The sequence below is a fragment of the Oncorhynchus tshawytscha genome, linkage group LG10, assembly GCF_018296145.1.
Source record: "Oncorhynchus tshawytscha isolate Ot180627B linkage group LG10, Otsh_v2.0, whole genome shotgun sequence".
Classification (NCBI taxonomy): Eukaryota; Metazoa; Chordata; class Actinopteri; order Salmoniformes; family Salmonidae; genus Oncorhynchus; species Oncorhynchus tshawytscha.
In genome coordinates, this window is record NC_056438.1 from 36,490,341 (window position 1) to 36,512,473 (window position 22,133).

The following is a 22,133-nucleotide window of genomic DNA, read 5'->3' on the forward strand; positions in this document are numbered from 1 at the left end:
AGGAACTTAAAACTTACTACCCTCTCCACTACTGTTCCATCGATGTGGATAGGGGGGTGTTCCCTCTGCTGTTTCCTGAAGTCCACAATCATCTCCTTAGTTTTGTTGACGTTGAGTGTGAGGTTATTTTCCTGACACCGCACTCCGAGGGCCCTCACCTCCTCCCTGTAGGCCGTCTCGTCGTTGTTGGTAATCAAGCCTACCACTGTTGTGTCGTCCGCAAACTTGATGATTGAGTTGGAGCGTGCGTGGCCACGCAGTCGTGGGTGAACAGGGAGTACAGGAGAGGGCTCAGAACGCACCCTTGTGGGGCCCCAGTGTTGAGGATCAGCAGGGTGGAGATGTTGTTGCCTACCCTCACCACCTGGGGGCGGCCCGTCAGGAAGTCCAGTACCCAGTTGCACAGGGCGGGGTCGAGACCCAGGGTCTCGAGCTTGATGACGAGCTTGGAGGGCACTATGGTGTTAATTGCTGAGCTGTAGTCGATGAACAGCATTCTCACATAGGTATTCCTCTTGTCCAGATGGGTTAGGGCAGTGTGGTTGAGATTGCATCGTCTGTGGACCTATTTGGGCGGTAAGCAAATTGGAGTGGGTCTAGGGTGTCAGGTAGGGTGGAGGTGATATGGTCCTTGACTAGTCTCTCAAAGCACTTCATGATGACGGAAGTGAGTGCTACGGGGCGGTAGTCGTTTAGCTCAGTTACCTTAGCTTTCTTGGGAACAGGAACAATGGTGGCCCTCTTGAAGCATATGGGAACAACAGACTGGGATAGGGATTGATTGAATATGTCCGTGAACACACCAGCCAGTTCGTCTGCGCATGCTCTGAGGGCGCTGCTGGGGATGCCGTCTGGGCCTGCAGCCTTGCGAGGGTTGACACGTTTTAAATGTTTTCCTCACGTCGGCTGCAGTGAAGGAGAGTCCGCATGTTTTGGTTGCGGGCCGTGTCAGTGGCACTGTATTGTCCTCAAAGCGGGCAAAAAAGTTACTTTGTCTGCCTGGGAGCAAGACATCCTGGTCCGTGACGGGGCTGGTTTTCTTTTTGTAATCCGTGATTGACTGTAGATCCTGCCACATACCTCTTGCGTCTGAGCCGTTGAATTGAGATTCTACTTTGTCTCTATACTGACGCTTAGCTTGTTTGATTGCCTTGCGGAGGGAATAGCTACACTGTTTGTATTCGGTCATGTTTCCGGTCACCTTGCCCTGATTAAAAGCATTGGTTCGCGCTTTCAGTTTCACGCGAATGCTGCCATCAATCCACGGTTTCTGGTTTGGGAATGTTTTAATCGTTGCTATGGGAACGACATCTTCAACTCACGTTCTAATGAACTCGCTCACCGAATCAGCGTATTCGTCAATGTTGTTGTTTGATGCAATACGAAACATATCCCAGTCCACGTGATGGAAGCAGTCTTGGAGTGTGGAATCAGATTGGTCGGACCAGCGTTGAACAGACCTCAGCGCGGGAGCTTCTTGTTTTAGTTTCTGTCTGTAGGCAGGGATCAACAAAATGGAGTCGTGGTCAGCTTTTCCAAAAGGAGAGCGGGGCAGGTCCTTATATGCATCGCGGAAGTTAGAATAGCAATGATCCAAGGTTTTTCCAGCCCTGGTTGCGCAATCGATATGCTGATACAATTTAGGGAGCCTTGTTTTCAGATTAGCCTTGTTAAAATCCCCAGCTACAATGAATGCAGCATCAGGATATATGGATTCCAGTTTGCAAAGAGTCAAATAAAGTACGTTCAGAGCCATCGATGTGTCTGCTTGGGGGGGAATATATACGGCTGTGATTATAATCGAAGAGAATTCCCTTGGTAGATAATGCAGTCGAACATTTGATTGTGAGGAATTCTAAATCAGGTGAACAGAAGGACTTGAGTTCCTGTATGTTGTTGTGGCCACACCACGTCTCGTTAACCATGAAGCATACGCCCCCGCCCCTCTTCTTACCAGAAAGATGTTTGTTTCTGTCGGTGCGATGCGTGGAGAAACCAGCTGGCTGCACCGACTCCGATAGCGTCTCTCCAGTGAGCCATGTTTCCGTGAAGCAAAGAATGTTACAGTCTCTGATGTCCCTCTGGAATGCTACCCTTGCTCGGATTTCATCAACCTTGTTGTCAAGAGACTGGACATTGGCGAGAAGAATGCTAGGGAGTGGTGCACGATGTGCCCGTCTCCGGAGTCTGACCAGAAGACCGCTTCGTTTCCCCCTTTTACGAAAGTCGTTTTTTTGGGTCGCCGGCTGGGATCCATTCCGTTGTCCTGGGTGAAAGGCAGAACACAGGATCCGCTTCGCGAATGTCATATTCTTGGTTGTACTGATGGTGAGTTGATGCTGCTCTTATATTCAGTAGTTCTTCTCGACTGTATGTAATGAAACCTAAGATGACCTGGGGTACCAATGTAAGAAATAACACGTAAAAAAAACAAAAAACTGCATAGTTTCCTAGGAACGCGAAGCGAGGCGGCCATCTCTGTCGGCGCCGGAAGTTGATTCTAGCTCTGTCACTCAAAGGATTGTAGTGGAGACTGATTTCATCTTTCCATCAAAACTAATTTCTATATTGAGTTGTAATAACAGAAACCTGGACCAGTGTTCTCTCAAATGTTTGGCACTAAGCACATTTCTTTGTCTTCTGAGTGAAAATTCTGCAACTTCCAGTGTGCGTTTACTATGAACACTGAGGCTGTATCCGCTTTAAGTTAGTTTCAGACAGTTGTCATGTAGGCTACTGTGGCTATTTGATCATAATGTAGACCTACCAGATTAGCGTACCATAAAAAAATGCTTTCTATAACATTTTACGTGGAAATAGCTGTTCTATTATTCAGCCTACAGTACCAGCCAATGTTTGGTGTAAAATGTAGGCCTACATTGCATGAGACTAGGGAGGGTTTAACATTAACCTGTTTATCCACTTGTCCTTCAGACAAGGGGGTGACAATGTTTTGTTTGATAAAAAAACACTTTACGAAATAGTTATTATTCCCATACCATTATTAGAGAACCAGACAAATTATGCTACCCTCTGCCCATTGGCTACTTAGCTTACTCAAGAACCTCTCAAAATACAACACTGTGCCTTTAACCTTTGCGTGGTAATGTTACCCCCATATACCCCCACATTTTTTGCAAAATAAACAAACAATAAACAAACACACCTTATTTACGTAAGTGTTCAGACCCTTTACTATGACACTAGAAATTGAGCTCAGGTACATCCTGTTTCCATTGATCATCCTTGATGTTTATACAACTTGATTGGAGTCCACCTGTGGTAAATTCAATTGATTGGACATGATTTGGAAGGCACATACAGTGGGGCAAAAAAGTATTTAGTCAGCCACCAATTGTGCAAGTTCTCCCACTTAAAAAGATGAGAGGCCTGTAATTTTCATCATAGGTACACTTCAATTATGACAGACAAAATGAGAGAAAAAAAATCCTGAAAATCACATTGTAGGAATATTAATGTATTTATTTGCAAATGATGGTGGAAAATAAGTATTTGGTCACCTACAAACAAGCAAGATTTCTGGCTCTCACAGACCTGTAACTTCTTCTTTAAGAGGCTCCTCTGTCCTCCAGTCGTTACCTGTATTAATGGCACCTGTTTGAACTTGTTATCAGTATAAAAGACACCTGTCCACAACGTCACACTCCACTATGGCCAAGACCAAAGAGCTGTCAAAGGACACCAGAAACAAAATTGTAGACCTGCACCAGGCTGGGAAGACTGAATCTGCAATAGGTAAGCAGCTTGGTTTGAAGAAATCAACTGTGGGAGCAATTATTAGGAAATGGAAGACATACAAGACCACTGATAATCTCCCTCGATCTGGGGCTCCACGCAATATCTCACCCCGTGGGGTCAAAATTATCACAAGAACGGTGAGCAAAAATCCCAGAACCACACGGGGGGACCTAGTGAATGACCTGCAGAGAGCTGGGACCAAAGTAACAAAGCCTACCATCAGTAACACACTACGCCGCCAGGGACTCAAATCCTGCAGTGCCAGATGTGTCCCCCTGCTTAAGCCAGTACATGCCCAGGCCCGTCTGAAGTTTGCTAGAGAGCATTTGGATGATCCAGAAGAAGATGAAACCAAAATATAACATTTTGGTAAAAACTCAACTCGTTGTGTTTGGAGGACCAAAGAATGCTGAGTTACATCCAAAGAACACCATGCCTACTGTGAAGCATGGGGGTGGAAACATCATGCTTTGGGGCTGTTTTTCTGCAAAGGGACCAGGACGACTGATCCGTGTAAAGGTAAGAATGAATGGGGCCATGTATCGTGAGATTTTGAGTGAAAACCTCCTTCCATCAGCAAGGGCATTGAAGATAAATCATGGCTGGGTATTTCAGCATGACAATGATCCCAAACACACCGCCCGGCCAAAGAAGGAGTGGCTTCGTAAGAAGCATTTCAAGGTCCTGGAGTGGCCTAGCCAGTCTTCAGATCTCAACCCCATAGAAAGTCTTTGGAGGGAATTGAAAGTCCGTGTTGCCCAGCAACAGCCCCAAAACGTCACTGCTCTAGAGGAGATCTGCATGGAGGAATGGACCAAAATACCAGCAACAGTGTGTGAAAACCTTGTGAAGACTTACAGAAAACGTTTGACCTCTGTCATTGCCAACAAAGGGTATATAACAAAGTACTGAGAAACTTTTGTTATTGACCAAATACTTATTTTCCATCATAATTTGCAAATAAATTCATTAAAAATCCTACAATGTGATATTCTGGATTTTTATTTCTCATTTTGTCTGTCATAGTTGAAGTGTACCTATGATGAAAATTACAGGCCTCATCTTTTTAAGTGGGAGAACTTGCACAATTGGTGGCTGACTAAATACTTTTTTGCCCACTGTACCTGTTGTCTATATAAGGTCCCACAATTGAAAGTGTATGTCAGAGCAAAAACCACACCATGAGGTCGAATAGAATTGTTTAGACCCATATCTGCGGAAGGGTACCAAAACATTTCTGCAGCATTGATGGTCCCCAAGTGGCCCCATCATTCTTAAATGGAAGTTTTGAACCACCTAGACTCTTCCTAGAGCTGTCCGCCCCGGCCAAACTGAGCAATCGTCAGAGAGTAGGGTATGCGTCAGGGAGTTGACCAAGAATCAGAGTTCCTCTGTGAAGATGGCAGAACATTCCAGAAGGACAACCATCTCTGCAGCACTCCACCAATTAGGCTTTTTAAATGGTAAAGTGGCCAGATGGAAGCCACTCCTCAGTAAAAGGACATGACACCCCACTTGGAGTTTGCCAAAAAGGCCCTTAAAGGACTCTGAACATGAGAAACAAGATTCTCTAGTCTGATGAATCCAAGCTTGAACTCTTTGGCTGAATTCTAAGCGTCAAATCTGGAGGAAACCTGGCACCATCCCTACGGTGAAGCGTGGGGACAGCATCATGCTGTGGGGATATTAGTCAGGATCAAGGTAAAGATGAACTGAGAAAAGTACAGAGATCCTTGATGAAAACCTTCTCCAGAGCTCTCAGGACCTCCGACTGGGGTGAAAGTTCACCTTCCAACAGGACAACAACCCTAAGCACACAGCCAAGACAACACAGGAGTGGCTTCAGGACAAGTCTCTGAATGTCCTTGAGTGGCCCAGCCAGACCCCGGACTTGAACCCGATCGAACATGTCAGGAGAGACCTGAAAATAGCTGTGCAGCGACACTCCCTATCCAACCTGACAGAGCTTGAGAGGATCTCTGCCAAAGGTGCTTCAACAAAGTTCTGAGTAAAGGGTCTGAATACTTATGTTAATGTGATATTTCAGTGTCTTAAAGGTTTTTTCTTTGTCATAATGGGGTATTGTGTCTAGATTGATGATGGGAAAAACGATTTAATTAATTTAAGAATAAGGTTGTAACATAACAATGTGGAAAAAGTTAAGGTCTGAATACTTTTCGAATGCACTGTATGTACAGTACCAGTCAAAAGTTTGGACACCTTATTCATGGCTTTTTCTTTCTTTTTACAATTTTCTGCAATGTAGAATAATGGTGAAGACAACATTATGAAATAACACCTGGAATCATGTAGTAACCAAAAATAGTGTTAAACAAAATATATTTTTTTGTTTATTTTTCAAAATATATTTTTATTTGCAAAAGCCACCCTTTGCCTTGATGACAGCTTTGCACACTCTTGGCATTCTCTCAACCAGCTTCATGAGGTGGTCACCTGGAATGCATTTCAATTAACATGTGTGCCTTGTTCAATTCATTTCTGTAATTCATTTCCTCAATGTATTTGTGACAATCAGTTGTGTTGTGAGAAGGTAGCCCTATTCGGTAAAAGACCAAGTCCATATTATCGCAAGAACAGCTCAAATAAGCAAAGAGAAATGACAGTAAATCATTACTTTTAAGACATGAAGGTCAGTCAATTTCAAGATACTCTGATTATGTCATGCTGCCCCTCACACGGTTGTCTTCAGTTTAAAGGGGCAGCCCATCCATTTATCAGACTCTATATGCCTTTTTCTTTGTCATAATCTGAACATGAAACCGTATATTAAGTAATCCTTTTAAGGTAATGATCTACTTCAATTCAGATTTCTGTAGTGGACCACCCGTTTATAAGTTATTTCAAACTGCCTATTCAATTCCTTGATATAAAAGACATTGTCAGCATCCACTTTCAGTTTTTTTCTTCTACAGTATAAGTTCAATTAAAACTATAGAATTTGAATTACTAGAATGGACTTTCACATTCAAGTCAATGTTCTGTGATAGGTGTACAGGTGGCCATATTGAGTTTACCCATGAGTACACTGTCAAGTTGCCAGTCAGATTTATTTTTTTTGTTCTAGCAATTCTATATCTATGGTTATAACAGGCCATTAAATGGTAAATTGAGGAAGTGGAATAGAAACCATTTATCACCGCTGACACAAGTCATTGTTGATCTCACTGTTATAGGGGAAAGGGGAAAGGGCTGTTGCCATGGTGCTGAAGGAGCTTCCGGGTAAAAAGGCATCCTCAGAAGGAAACCCCCTCCTCACCGTGACAACCAAGGTGGGCATGACGACCACTGACAGGAAGCAGCAATCAATCACTTCCTGGTTTGGTATACTGTACACCTGCTTTTTTCGATTTCTTTACTTTGGCTTGCAGTGTCTGCTAAGCAACTCACATGGCTTAGAATTCTGCACACATTTTTATATACAGCCTGGCAGTGAACCAATTAAGGTTAAATGCAGTGCCAGTGGCAGTGTTTCTTGCAGTGCCCCCCTGGGACTTGAAACAACTACCAACATATCACCAATGCTGTTCCTATTTACTTGGCTTGCGGCTGGCAGCATGTGCATGTATTTTTGCAAGCTGGAGCTGTGTCTAGACCCTTTACAACAATCAAAAGTAAAAAGAGAATGTCAAATCTGTTCTGCAGCTGCAACTTTCTATTTCTGAAAACAAACTGCAACATTTACTCAAGGCCTTCTAAAAAATATTGGTATCGTCAATTTATATTTCTGTTCTAAAACAATGCATGACATTTTCACATGTTCATTTTAAAACCATGAAATAACCTGGGGTGTCCCATCGCGCTCCAGCGACTCCTGTGGCTGGCCGTGCGCCTGCACGCTGACATGGTCGCCAGTTGTACGTTGTTTCCTCCAACACATTGGTGCGGCTGGCTTCCGGGTTAAGCGTGCAGTGCGGCTTGTCAGGGTCATGTTTCGGAGGACGCGTGGCTCTCGACCTTTGCCTCTACCGAGTCCGTACAGGAATCGCAGCGATGGGATAAGTCTAAATACTAATTGGATATCCCGAAATTGGGGAGAAAAAGGGGTAAAAGTACCAAAAAAAAAAAAAAAATATAAATATATATATATATATATATATATATATATATATATATATATATATATATATATCTATACATGCACGCATGCAGACTATGATTTCAACAGTTCAATTCAAAATGAGAAACTTAGATGCTGCTTAGCTTTTCTTTTCTGCTCCAATCCAAGCAATCTTTTTTTTATTTTATATGATTTTGTGTGTGAAGTGTGCTTTAATGCAACATTTTATTTTCGCGAATATGCTGTATTTGCAAAACTGATCTCTTAGTTATCCCATGCAGTAATACTATATTTGTTACCCCAGAAATGGATAATTACATTTTTTCTATTTTGGCTCGTCAATATATTCTACTATGCAATGAAATAGGCTTTTGGTGTTTTAGTAGCTTGTTTTATTTAAATGCTGATGGTAGAAATGTATGTGCTTGTTGCCCCCCAGTAACAGTCTCGAAGCACACTGAATGCACTGTTTCGCCCCTTACATTCCCGTTAGTTCTACAGTATATTTTCCTTATTATGACTCCTTGACATATGTATAGCCTATATACAAGTAATTGCCAAAATAAATAATAACTTCTGGCTGCTCTGTTACGGTGTGCATTTTCCTGACATGGTTTAGGTCCACTCAACCCCTTAGATGGCAAGGTAAACGGCAATAAATGCGCAGCCTTTCTGAGTGATCACCTTCAACCTGTGGTGAATCATTTCTATGCTGATGCCAGTGGTCTCTTCCAGGATGACAATGCCCCCATCCACAGGGCACGAGTGGTCATTGAATGGTTTTATGAGCATAAAAACAATGTAAACCATATGTCATGGTCATCTCAGTCACCAGATCTCAACCCAATTGAACACTTATGTGAGATTCTGGAGCGGTGCCTGAGACAGTGTTTTACACCACCATCAACGAAATTATGGAATTTCTCATGGAAGAATGATGTGACACTTCCACCATACAACTGCTCCTTAACCAACTAGCTGACTGGTCAGAACAAAACAAGATTAAGCTCAACCCAACAATGTGCAAAGTCACGTAAGCCTGTTTCAGCCACAATCCTGACCCACCACTGCCATTATCCATCATTTGGTGACCAGCACCAAAGTGCTCGGCGTGACATTCCAAGCCAATCTAAAATGGAACACGCCCATATCTGATATTATCAACAAAGGTGATGGTAAACTATCTTCGCCACTTAAACTTCCCAGTTTTGTCCATCCAGTGCTGGTCTATGGTCTATCCTTGGCATGTAGGTTTCTCACTTATGGGCGGCACACATTGCGATATGTGCGAGGGGAATAGGCAGGGTATATGCAAGTTAAATACTGTAGTACTACTATAGTTAAACTGTTGTGTTTTTGCGGTCATTACTATAATATTAACTAGTGTTTTGTTTTTTTACTGTAGTGTTAATATAGTATTCTACAGTGTACTACACAATTGCATAGTAAGTACTACACGTGATTGAGGGCTACTACAGAGTGTACTATATTTTCTGCAGTTTACTACAGAATTCTATAGTAAATACTAGAGGTCGACCGATTCAGTGGAATGGCAGATTTGAATTAGGGCCGATTTGTATTTTTATTTTTAAATTTTAAATTTAAATAAAAAATTTTTTAAAAAGTTTTCATAACAATCGGTGATCAGCATTTTTGGATGCCGATTATGGCTGATTATATTGCAATTCACGAGGAGACTGCGTGGCAGGCTGACCACCTGTTACGCAAGTGCAGGCAGCAAGGAGCCATGGTAAGTTGCTAGCTAGCATTAAACTTATCTTATTAAAAACAATCACTCTTAACATAATCACTAGTTAACTACACATGGTTGATATTATTAATTTAACTAGCTTGTCCTGCGTTGCATATAATCAATGGGTGCCTGAAATTGTCACTTCTCTTGCGTTCAGTGTAAGCGGAGTCTGGGTATAGGCAGCAGTTTGGGCCGTTGCGAACTGGCTCATTGCGAACTGCGTGAAGACCATTTCTTCCTAACATAGACCGTGATTAATTTGCCAGAATTTTACATAATTATGACAACATTGAAGGTTGTGCAATGTAACAGCAATATTTAGACTTAGGGTTGCCACCCTTTCGATAAAATACGGAACGGTTCCGTATTTCACTGAAGGAATAAACGTTTTGTTTTAGAAATTATAGTTTCTGGATTTGACCATATTAATGACATAAAGCTTGAATTTCTGTGAGTTTATTATAGATAAGTCTATGATTTGATATTTGATAGAGCATTCTGACTGAGCGGTGGTAGGCAGCAGCAGGCTCGTAAGCATTCAATCAAACAGCACGTTCCTGCGTTTGCCAGCAGCTTTTCGCAATGCTTGAAGCGCAGCGCTGTTTATGACGTCAAGCATATCAACTCCTGAGATTAGGCTGGCAATACGATAGTGCCTATAAGAACATTCAATAGAAAAAAGGTCTATGAAATACAAATGGTATAGAGAGAAAAAGTCCTATAATTCCTTTAACTACAACCTAAAACCTCTTAACTGGGATTTATGAAGACTCATGTTTAAAGGAACCACAAGCTTTCATATGTTCTGAGCAAGGAACTTAAACGTTAGCTTTTTTACATGGCACATATTGCACTTTTATTTTCTTCTCCAACACTGTTTTTGCATTATTTATACCAAATTGAACATGTTTCTTTATTTGAGACTAAATAGATTTTATTGATGTATTATATTAAGTTAAAATAAGTGTTAATTGTTCATTCAGTATTGTTGTAATTTTCATTATTTCAAATATATATATAAAATCGGCCGATTTTAATCTGTATCGGCTTTTTTTGGTTGGTAATAATCGGTATCGGTGTTGAAAAAATCATAATCGACCGACCTCTAGTAAATACTGCATTATTCTATGGTAAACTGTAGTTTATTTTTGTGCTCTATGATCTTTGGAAGCTCCAATGTTTGTGGAATTGAAGCCTTAAACCAGTATTAAATATATTACAGAAAGTGGCAATCAATCAATCAAATGTATTTATAGACTTTTTTTCTCAACCTGAGCAATGTCGCTTTCCTTCCAATAACACAAGATTCCTTTCATAGTACTTCACTCGTATATGCCGCTCCTCATCATCCATTTCAAATAATATGGGTACCAGGGTTGAAGTCAATTCCATTTCAATACGCTTAGAAAATCAAAAAGTTAATATTGCTGGAATTACCTTGCCATTTTGGAGAAACTATTGTTTTGCTAGCAAAGCGATTTGTGGTGGCTGATTTAAGTGAATTGTTTCGCCCCACAGTTATTCAAGATGATTAGTATGCCAGCTAAAATAGTTTACAATAGTTAGCAATCACTTCTTCACCTATTTTGCTAGCTACAGTGTGCCTGCCGTGTCAATGTATCCAAAACTGACGTGCTGTTTACAATTTTGACAATCATCCATGTGTATCCACTCTATGCGCATTGAGTCAATTCGGTAGTTGTCCTCATTGAAAAGCATTGAATTGATTGAATTTAAATGGAATTAACCCTGACCCTGGTGACGTACTGTCTCCGGCCATTCACATTGAAGTTGACTTCATACATCTCATCTAATGTGAATTAGGATTTCTAGAGCAGAGCAGATTTGGGGACTAGAACAGATCGTCTGTGATACTGGCAATGTCTACAGCCAGGGATTAGGCCATGGTTAAGCTTTAAGAGTAGGATGATTACTCCTCTGTGATTTGATAATAGATCAAATTCAGAAGGTAATCGGACCTCTTCACTTTTTCCCCAAAAATGTACATTTCTAAAATGAATTAAATTGTTTTTTCCCCTCGTCAATCTCCACACAATACCCTATAATAAACAAAGCAAAAACAGGTTAACATCCTTTTTAATAGAATATCACATTTACGTAAGTATTCAGACCCTTTACTCAATACTTTGCTGAAACACCTTTGGTAATGATTACAGCCTCGAGTCTTTTTGGGTATGACACTACAAGTGTGGCACACTTGTATTTGGGGAGTTTCTCCCATTCTTCTTTCCAGATCCTCTCAAGCTCTGTCAGGTTGGATGGTGAGCGTCGATGCACAGCTATTTTCAGGTTTCTATAGAGATGTTAGATCGGGTTCAAGTCCAGGCACCGGCTGGGTGCTTCAAGGACATTCAGAGACTTGTCCCCGAAGCCACTTCTGCATTGTCTTGGCTGTGGGCCTAGGGTTGTTGTCCTATTGGAAGGTGAACCTTCGCTCCAGTCTGAGGTCCTGAGTGCTCTGGAGCAGGTTTTCATCAAGGATCTCTCTGTACTTTGCTCTTCTCGTCTTTCCCTCGATCCTGACTAGTCTCCCTGTCCCTGCCTCTGAAAAAATCCCCACAGCATGATTCTGCCACCACAATGCTTCACCGAGGGGATGGTATTGGCCAGGTGATGAGAGGTGCTTGGTTTCCTCTAGATGTGACACTTTGCATTCAGGTCAAAAAGTTCAGTCTTAGTTTCATCAGATCAGAGAATCTTGTTTCCTTTAGGTACCTTTTGGCAAACTCCAAGTGGGCTGTCACGTCTTTTACTGAGGAGTGGCTTCCGTCCGAACACTGTACCATAAAGATCTGATTGTTGGAGTGCTGCATCGATGGTTGTCCTTCTGGAAGGTTCTCCCATCTCCACAGACGAACTCTGCAGCTCTGTCAGTTACCATTGGGTTCTTGGTCACCTCACTCCCTTCTCCCCGATTGCCCAGTTTGGCTGGGTGGCCCTGCAGTTCCTAGCCCCACTCTCATTCCCCAGGCGTTCTCATTTGTTAACTTCTGTAACCGTAAAAGCTTTGGTTTCATGCATGTTAACATTAGAAGCCTCCTCCCTAGGTTTGTTTTATTCACTGCTTTAGCACACTCTGCCAACCCGGATGTCCTAGCCGTATCTGAATCCTGGCTTAGGAAGGCCACCAAAAACCCTGAAATTTCTGTCCCTAACTATAACATTTTCCGATAAGAAAGAACTGCCAAATTGGGCAGAGTTAGCCTGCAGAGTTCTGTCTTACTATCCAGGTCTGTGCCCAATCAATTCGAGCTTCGACTATTAAAAATAAACCTTTCCAGAAGCAAGTCACTGTTGTTGCTTGCTATAGACCACCTTCTGCCCCCAGCTGTGCCCTGGACACCATATGTGAATTGATTGCCCGCCATCTATCTTCAGAGCTCGTGCTGTTAGGTGACCTAAACTGGGACATGCTTAACACCCCGGCCATCCTACAATCCAAGCTTAATGCCCTCAATCTCACACAAATGATCAATGAACCTACCAGGTATAACCCCAAATCCGTAAACACGGCCCCCTCATAGATATCATCCGAACCAACCTGCCCTCCATATACACCTCTTCTGTCTTCAACCAGGATCTCAGCAATCACTGCCTCTTTGCCTGCGTCCGTAATGGGTCTGCGGTCAAACGACCACCCCGCATCACTGTCAAACGCTCCCTAAAATACTTCAACGAGCAGGCCTTTCTAATCGACCTAGCCCGGGTATCCTGGATGGATATTGACCTCATTGCATCAGTAGCGGATGCTTGGTTATTCTTTAAAAGTGCTTTCCTCACCATCTTAAATAAGCATGCCCCATTCAAAAAATGTAGAACCATGAACAGATATAGACCTTGGTTCACTCCAGACCTGACTTCCCTTGAGAAGCACAAAAACATCCTGTGGCGTATTGCCCCCGCGATATTGAACTTTTCAGGGAAGTTAGGAACCAATATACACAGGCAGTTAGGAAAGCAAAGGCTAGCTTTTTCAAACAGAAATTTGCATCCTGTAGCACAAACTCCCAAAAGTTCTGGGACACTGTAAAGTCCATGGAGAATAAGAGCACCTCCTCCCAGCTGCCCACTGCACTGAGGCTAGGATACACTGTCACCACCGATAAATTCCCGGTAATTGATAATTTCAAGAAGCATTTTAGTACGGCTGGCCATGATTTCCACCTGGCTACCCCTTCCCTGGTCAACAGCCCTGCACCCCCCACAGCAACTTGCCCAAGCCTCCCCCATTTCTCCTTCACCCAAATCCATATAGCCGATGTTCTGAAAGAGCTGCAAAATCTGGGCCCCTACAAATCAGCCGGGCGACACAGTCTGGACGCTCTCAGTCTAAAATTGTGTCGAAATTATTGCAGCCCCTACTACTAGCCTCTTCAACCTCTTTCGTATTGTCCGAGATCCCCAAAAATTGAAGAGGGGGGATGACTGCGGCAGCTTTCCAAAGGGGGAGACACTCTAGACTCAAACTGTTACAGACCTATTTCTATCCTACCTTGCCTTTTCTAAGTTCTTCGAAAGCCAAGTTAACAAACAGATCACCGACCATTTCGAATTCCACCGTACCTTCTCTGATATGCAATCCGGTTTCTGAGCTGGTCATGGGTGCACCTCAGACACGCTCAAGATCCTAAACGATATCATAACCGCCATCGATAAGAGACAATACTTTGCAGCTGTTTTCATCGACCTGGCCAAGGCTTTCGACTCTGTCAATCACCACATTCATCACCACATTCTTATCGGCAGACTCAACAGCCTTGGCTTCACAAATGACAGCCTCGCCAGGTTCACCAACTACTTCTCAGACAGAGTTCAGTGTGTCAAATCGGAGGGCCTGTTGTCCGGACCTCTGGCAGTCTCTATGGGGGTGCCACATGGTTCAATTCTCAGGCCTCTTTTTTTCAATTCTCAGGCGACTCTTTTCTCTGTATACATCAATGATGTCGCTCTTGCTGCTGGTGATTCTTTGATCCACCTCTACGCAGACGATACCATTCTGTATACCTCTGGCCCTTCTTTGGACACTGTGTTAACCAACTTCCAGATGAGCTTCAATGCCATACAACTCTCCCTCTGCCATACAACTCTCCCTGTCCAACTGCTCTTAAATGCAAGTAAAACTAAATGCATGCTCTTCAACCGATCGCTGTCCGTACCTGCCCACCCATCCTGCATCACTACTCTGGACAGTTCTGATTAAGAATATGTGGACAACTACAAATACCTAGGTGTCTGGTTAGACTGTAAACTCTCCTTCCAGACTCGCATTAAGCATCTCCAGTCCAAAATTAAATCTAGAATCGGCTTTCTATTTCGCAACAAAGCATTCTTCACTCATGCTGCCAAACATATCCTTGTGAAACTGACTATCCTACCGATCCTTGAATTCGGCGATGTCATCTACAAAATAGCCTCCAACACTCTACTCAGACTGCATCCAATTTGCTATCACAGTGCTGTCCGTTTTGTCACCAAAGCCCCATATACTACCTACCACTGCGACCTGTATGCTCTTGTTAGCTGGCCCTCGCTTCATATTCGTCGCCAAATCCACTGGCTCCAGGTCATCTATAAGTCCTTGCTAGGTAAAGCCCCGCCTTATCTCAGCTCACTAGTCACCATAGCAGCACCCACACGTAGGACGTGCTCCAGCAGGTATATTTCACTGGTCACCCCCAAAACCAATCTCTCCTTTAGCCACCTTTCCTTCCAGTTCTCTGCCGCCAATGACTGGAACAAACTGCAAAAATCACTGAAGCTGGAGACTCATATCTTCCTCACTAGCTTTAAGCTCCAGCTGTCAGAGCAGTTTACAGATCACTGCACCTGTACACAACCCATCTGTAAATTGCCCATCCAACTACCTCATCCCCATACTGTTATTTATTTTATTTATTTTGCTCCTTTGCACCCCAGTATCTCTACTTGCACACTCATCTTCTGCACATCTATCACTCCAGTGTTTAATTGCTATATTGTAATTATTTCACCACTATGGCCTATTTATTGCCTTACCTCCCTTATCCTACCTCATTTGCACACACTGTATATATACTTTTTCTATTGTATTATTGCCTGTATGTTTGTTTGTTCGATGAGTAACTCTGTTGTTTGTGTCGCACTGCTTTGCTTTATCTTGGCCAGGTCGCAGTTGTAAACTAGCCTACCTAGTTAAATGAAGGTGAAATTAAAAAATAAAAGCCATTCCAAATTGTTTTTCTCATTCCTAATTAAAGGGGTTGTAATGTCTGAGTCATTAGAGTCTACCTCACAGAGACAGTTATGACTCTAGGTCACACTCAGACCCTCTCTCATTTTCCTTCCCAAATAGACATGGGCGACCATCCATAGTGCACATGGGCATGTATGTCCTCGCCGAACATAATACGCACGGACAAATACACGCACGGTGGTTTAATGGTGGATGGTGTCTATGGTAGAGGAAGCGGTGCTCTCTATCTCCCAGCTCCTGCTTATGTTTGAAGGCAATGCACTGTTCCATATATAGTTTTATGTCCGTAAGTGGTCTATGTAACATCCCCAATGTTGCACAATCTGACATATATGGGATCTAAATATATCTGTCATGTGCTATATATCATCCTTCAACAATAGATAGTAAAGGATATCATATATTGTATTACATTACATTTTACTGTAAGCTGGTCTGTGTTTATTGAACATCAAGGAATACTCAGGGTCACTATTTAGTCAAGTGAAGTAAATAAATATAATTTTTCATTCTCAAATGAAAAATCATAAATGACATATGTTATTTTTCCCGTTTTATGATTTGAAGATCTGTTTCTCAACTCGTATGGTCAAGGGATGTTGGCAGCTGTTTCATTATGTGTTGTATGTTTCACCATCGCTCCTCTTTTGGTTATGCTTCATCAAAATCAGTTATTTTTCTCATCCTCAACGTGTTTAGCTTAGCTGTGATCCGATTCATCTCAATCCCTATGAATTCAGGCATAAACTTGAAGTGTTCCATAACCAGTTGATAGTAGTTTCTAAATTGACTCTTAGATTGAAATGGACTTTAGCCCCCCTCAAGTTTGCCTTCCGTTACTGTATCTAACCTAAGAGTGTTATACATAAACAAAATAGGGCATCAACTGTTGACCAGGGATATTCAACAACATAAAAAAGACAACCTTGGTGTGCCACATCAAATCGGTTTGTGGGCTGGATTTGGCTCACAAGCCACGAGTTGCAGACTCCTACTATGGCGTATCCTTCTCCTGAAGTGTTTTTGTTTTTTTGTTTTCTGTTTTCCTCACTGCGTCTCTCCTCCCCAGCTGGTCGGTGAGCAGCAAGAGAGCCGCCCGCTGCTGAGCCCCTCCATCGACGACTTCCTGTCAGAGAGCCGCATCGATGGACCTGTGGTCCGGCCGGTCACCTCCAACACAGCAGGTAGCCCTCTCTCATTACCCACAACTCATTAATGCCCTCATCTGCTCCTCTCCTCTCATTCTCTCTCAGCCAGTCCCAAATTGTTCCCTGCCCCACCCTTCCCCTAGGCAAGTGTTTGCCATAGCTCTCCTCAAGGGCCCCCAGCCAGTTACACTTGAAGTATTCCAGTACAAGCACACCTGAATCAATGGCAAAGGTTCATAAAGATGCCGGAATTCAGATATGACGTCATTGTTTTAGGACTATCCACAGAGTTTTTAAACAACGGCACATGACATGGTTCAATATACAGATAAACCGCAAAAATGTTCCAATTGGCAGGCATCTCAAAGCTACCCCACACACAATACCCCATAATGTCGAAGTTGAATTGTTTTTTTTTTCACATAAAATTATGTAAAACTGAAATTTCATTAGTCAGTAAGTATTCAACCCCTTTGTTAACCTTCAACCCCTTTGTTAACCTGGTCGTCCCCCCCCATGGGACGGTTGACCTAATGTGATTAGCATGATGTTTTAAGTATGAAGAACATTTCCCAGGACATAGACATATATGATCTGGGCAGAAAGCTTAAATTGTTAATCTAACTGCACTGTCCAATTTACAGTAGCTATTACAGTGAAAGAATATCATGCTATTGTTTGAGGAGAGTGCACAGTTATGAACTTGAAAATGAATTAATAAACCAATTAGGCACATTTGGGCAGTCTTGATACAACATTTTGAACAGAAATACAATGGTTCATTGCATCAGTCTCAAACTTTGCACATACACTGCTGTCATCTAGTGGCCAAAATCTAAATTGCGCGTAGATTCCTAAGTTAAATATTGGACTTTCTGTTGTATTTCAAAGATGGAGAAGAAAAAAAAACATGCTTTTATTCTTTGTATTAACTTTAACCAGATCTAATGTGTTTCACATTTCCACAAACTTCAAATGGTATCAAGAATATGCATATCCTTGCATCAGGTCCTGAGCTACAGGCAGTTAGATTTGGGTATGTCATTTTAGGCGTCGAGGATGGATCAACATTGTAGTTACGCCACAATACTAACCTAGATGACAGAGTGAAAAGAAGGAAGCTGGTACAGAACATGCGTCCTGCTATTTTTTTATCCTTATTATACCAGGTAAGTTGACTGGGAAGACATTCTCATTTACAGCAACGACCTGGGGAATGGTTACAGTGGAGTGGAAGGTGGATGAATGAGCCAATTGTAAGCTGGGGATGATGGTATGGGAATTTAGCCAGGAGACCGGGGTTAACACCCCAATCTTACGATAAGTGCCATGGGATCATTAGTGACCACAGAGAGTTAAGACACCTGTTTAATGAAAGACGACACCCTACAGAAGGCAATGTCTCCAAATACTGCCCTGGGGTATTGGGATCTTTTTTTAGACCAGAGGAAAGATTGACTCCTACTGGCCCTCCAACACCACTTCCAGCAGCATCTGGTCTCCCATCTAGGGACCAACCAGATCCAACTTAGTTAGTTGAAAGTCTACAGACTAACACTAGTAACCCTCTGTAGATATGCATTGGGACCATCTAAATAAAGCGAAAGACTATCTTAAGTTAATATGCTATAACCACCCAACACATCCATGTGTGCAACTTTTGTTGGAATGACTGAAATTACCACTGGAGCACATGGGGAAATAGAGCATAGAGATTGTTTCCCTCTTGATTTATCTAAACTTGTCTTTCCTAGTCGGTGATGAAGAAACGCATCAGGGGCATAATGTTAAAATCAATATTTTAATTAGTAAAAATCATAATTGTCAATCAACATTTTTGGCCTAATGGCTAAAGGCTGTTACACTCTGATCTGTTTCACCTGTCTTTGTGTTTGTCTCTACCCCCCTCCAGGCGTTGCCCATCTTCCTCATTATCCCCAGTGTATTTATACCTGTGTTCTGTTTGTTGCCAGTTCGTCCTGTCTTGTCAAGTCTTACCAGCGTGTTTTCCAGTCTGCCTGCTTTCTTAAGTTCCCTAGTTCCCCCGGTTTTGGCCATTCTGTACCTGCCTGACCGGTTTACGTACCTCTGCCTGTCCTGTCCCCGGGTCTCCCTGCTGTTCTGTACCTTATTGACTCTGACCTGGATTACTGACCTCTGCCTGCTTTTGACCTGTCTTTTGCCTGCTTGCTGTGTGGGTCAATATACCTCTGTGACTAGCTGTCTGCATTTGGGTCTTATCCTGAGTTCTGATAGAACGAACTGGCCCTGACTGACCCAGCATTCACACCAGCTCCACAAAGCTGTCTCCCTGCAAGGAGCCACCATTGGAAGACACAAGGAGCTACTGCAATGTCTTATGGAGAGACTCCATACCCTGGTAGAACACCATGACCAGGCGTTTGATACATTGCTGGAGCAATTCCGCAGATTCCCTACTGGGCAACGGATCACAGCAGTAATCTCCCAGCCTACCAGAGTGTCCCAAGGACCCCGCTTGCCTCCTCCGGAGCGCTACGCTGGAGATTCTGGAACCTGCCAGGCTTTTCTCTCCCAGTGCTCCCTCATTTTTGAGCTGCAGTCTTCTTCGTTCCCCTTGGACCGCTCGAGGATAGTGTACATCATAACGCTGATGTCCGGGAGGGCACTCGCCTGGGCTGTGGCGGTGTGGGAGCAACTGTCCTCTGTCTGCCTCAGTCTGGAGGAGTTTGTGGCAGAAGTTCGGAAGGTTTGGAAGGATTGTCTGTTGTCCGGGAGAGCGGCTGCTTGTTAGCTGCTCCAGCTACGTCACGACTCCCGTAGTGTGGAAAACTATGCGGTTGAATTTTGCATGTTTGCGGCTGAGAGTACCTCGAACCCGGAAGCATTGTTCAAACATGTTCCTTCACAAATTATCGGAGGTGATCAAAGAAGAGTACACTAGTGGGCCATACAGAACTTTTGCTCTCCCCTTACTCGCACACCTTTCAATGCTATCCTGCTGTGGGGGAACCAGTCAAAATCCCTCCGACTCGGGGGCAGCCTGCCCCGGGGCATCTTCCTGCAGGCACGGAAGTTGCCCTGGTCCTCTCCGCCATTCTCGAGGAGTACCAGGACCTCCGGCAGGTTTTCAGTAAGGCCCGGGCCACTTCACTTCCTCCGCACCGTCCCTATGACTGCGGGATTGACTTTCTCCCAGGCACCACACTGCCCTGGGGATGACTGTAATCTGTTGGGTCTGTAGACCAAGGTTATGGAGACCGACATTGAGGACTTTCTAGCTGCAGGGTGTATCCGTTATATTGTTTCCTTTGCCGGCGCAGGGTTCTTCTTTGTGGAGCAGGACGAACCCTGCGCCCATGCATCGACTACCCGGGCCTCAATGACATCACGGTGAAGAACCACTAACCTCTACCCCTCATCGCCTCGGCCTTTGAGCCGCTCCAGGGGTCCACCGTTTTCTCCATTTGGTGTTTACGGGAAGGGGGTGACTGGAAGACTGCCTTCAACATGGCGAGCGGCCACTACGAATATCTGGTCATGCCATTTGGACTTACCAACGCCCCTGCTGTGTTCCAGGCCCTGGTTAATGACGTTGTCCACGATATGTTGAGCTGGTTTGTTTTCGTCTACCTTGATGACATCCTCGTTTCTTCCCACTCAGCCCAAGAACATGTGCTCCACGTCCAATAGGTCCCCCAGGGCCTCCTGGAGAACCAGCTTTTTGTGAAAGCGGAGAAATGTGAATTCCATCGCCCCGCCATCCGCTTCCTTGGTTACATCATCACTGCAATGTACAGATCCCGGGAAGGTGAGAGGGGTAGGGGATTGGCCCCAGCTTACGTCCAGAATGCAGCTGCAACGCTTCTTGGGATTCGCCGCTTTAGCCGGGGTTACAGCACCCTGGTTTCCCCCGTCTGCACTCACCTTTCCGATGGTTTCGTTCACATGGTCCCCAGCTGCTGACCGGGTGTTCCGGGACTTCAAGCACCACGCCACCACGCCTCCTGTCAGTTCGTGGTGGAGGCCGATGCTTCGGATGTCGGAGTGGGGACTGTCCTGTCCCAGCCCTGTACCTCAAGTTAAATCTCTGCGCCTTCTCACATCACCTCAACGCCACAGAGAGGAACTACGATGTGGGGAATCGTGAACTTCTCGTTGTAAACATGGCATTGGAGGAGTGGAGACACTGGTTGGAGGGGGTGGAACATTCGTTCATTGTGTGGACAGACAATAGGAACCTGGAATATCTCCCCACCGCCAAGCGTCTAGATTCCAGGCAAGCCAGGTGGGCCCTGCTTTTCACCCGGTTTAACTTCTCCCTCTCCTACCGACCAGGATCCAAGAACATCAAGCCGGATGCACTGTCACGCCGTTATAGCCCCACCGCTACACTCTCAGATCCTGAGACCATTCTTCCCACATGTCTGGCGACAGCACTCATCTGGGGAATAGGGAAGCAGGTTCGTGAGGCACAGCGTTCCCAGTCAAACCCAGGGGAGGGGGCCCAGATATCCAGATGTTTATGCCTGACTCTGTCCGCTCCTTAGTCCTGGAGTGGGCCCACTCCTCCAGGCTTGCCTGCCACCCGGGCTCCAGTCGGACACTGACCTTTGTGCGGCAATGCTTTTGGTGGTATGGTCCCAGACTTCTCTGCGTTCGTCGCCGCCTGCACAGTCTGTGCACAGAACAAGACTCCTCGGCAAGCTCTGGCTAGTCTTCAACCATTGCCTGTCCCTCACCATCCCTGGTCTTGCATATCCCTGGACTTCATCACGAGTCTTCCCCCGTCTGATGGCAACACCGCCATTCTGACAGTAGTGGACCGGTTTTCCAAAGCCACCCACTTCATTCCTCTCCCCAAGCTACCCTCTGCCAAAGATGGCCCAACTCATGGTGCAGCACATCTAATGTTTGCATGGACTCCCAGTGGACATGGTCTCTGACCGGGGTCCTCAGTTCTCGTCCCGGTTCTGGAAGGAGTTCTGCACGCTCATTGGGTCGTCAGCCTGTCCTCCGGGTTCCACCTGCAGTCCAATGGCCAGTCGGAGCAAGCCAACCACGACCTGAATACGACTCATTGCTGCCTTGTCTCCGCCAACCCCACCACCTGGAGCCAGCAACTTGTGTGGGTTGAATACGCCCGCAACACCCTCCCCTGCT

The 22,133-nt window shown here is 44.3% G+C and overlaps 1 protein-coding gene across 2 annotated transcripts in view; it reads left to right on the forward strand.

The window, feature by feature from the left end:
• The window catches only part of pex5lb (peroxisomal biogenesis factor 5-like b), a 156,962-nt gene that overhangs the window by 50,108 nt on the left and 84,721 nt on the right, over positions 1 to 22,133 (forward strand). Inside the window, exons 2-3 of one of the 2 annotated variants that reach the window (XM_024435030.1) lie at positions 6,954 to 7,049; positions 16,913 to 17,027. In XM_024435030.1, the coding sequence (XP_024290798.1) occupies positions 6,954 to 7,049; positions 16,913 to 17,027 (211 nt within the window). The remainder of the gene's footprint in view (positions 1 to 6,953; positions 7,050 to 16,912; positions 17,028 to 22,133) is intronic. The other variant, XM_024435031.1, reaches the window with a different exon arrangement.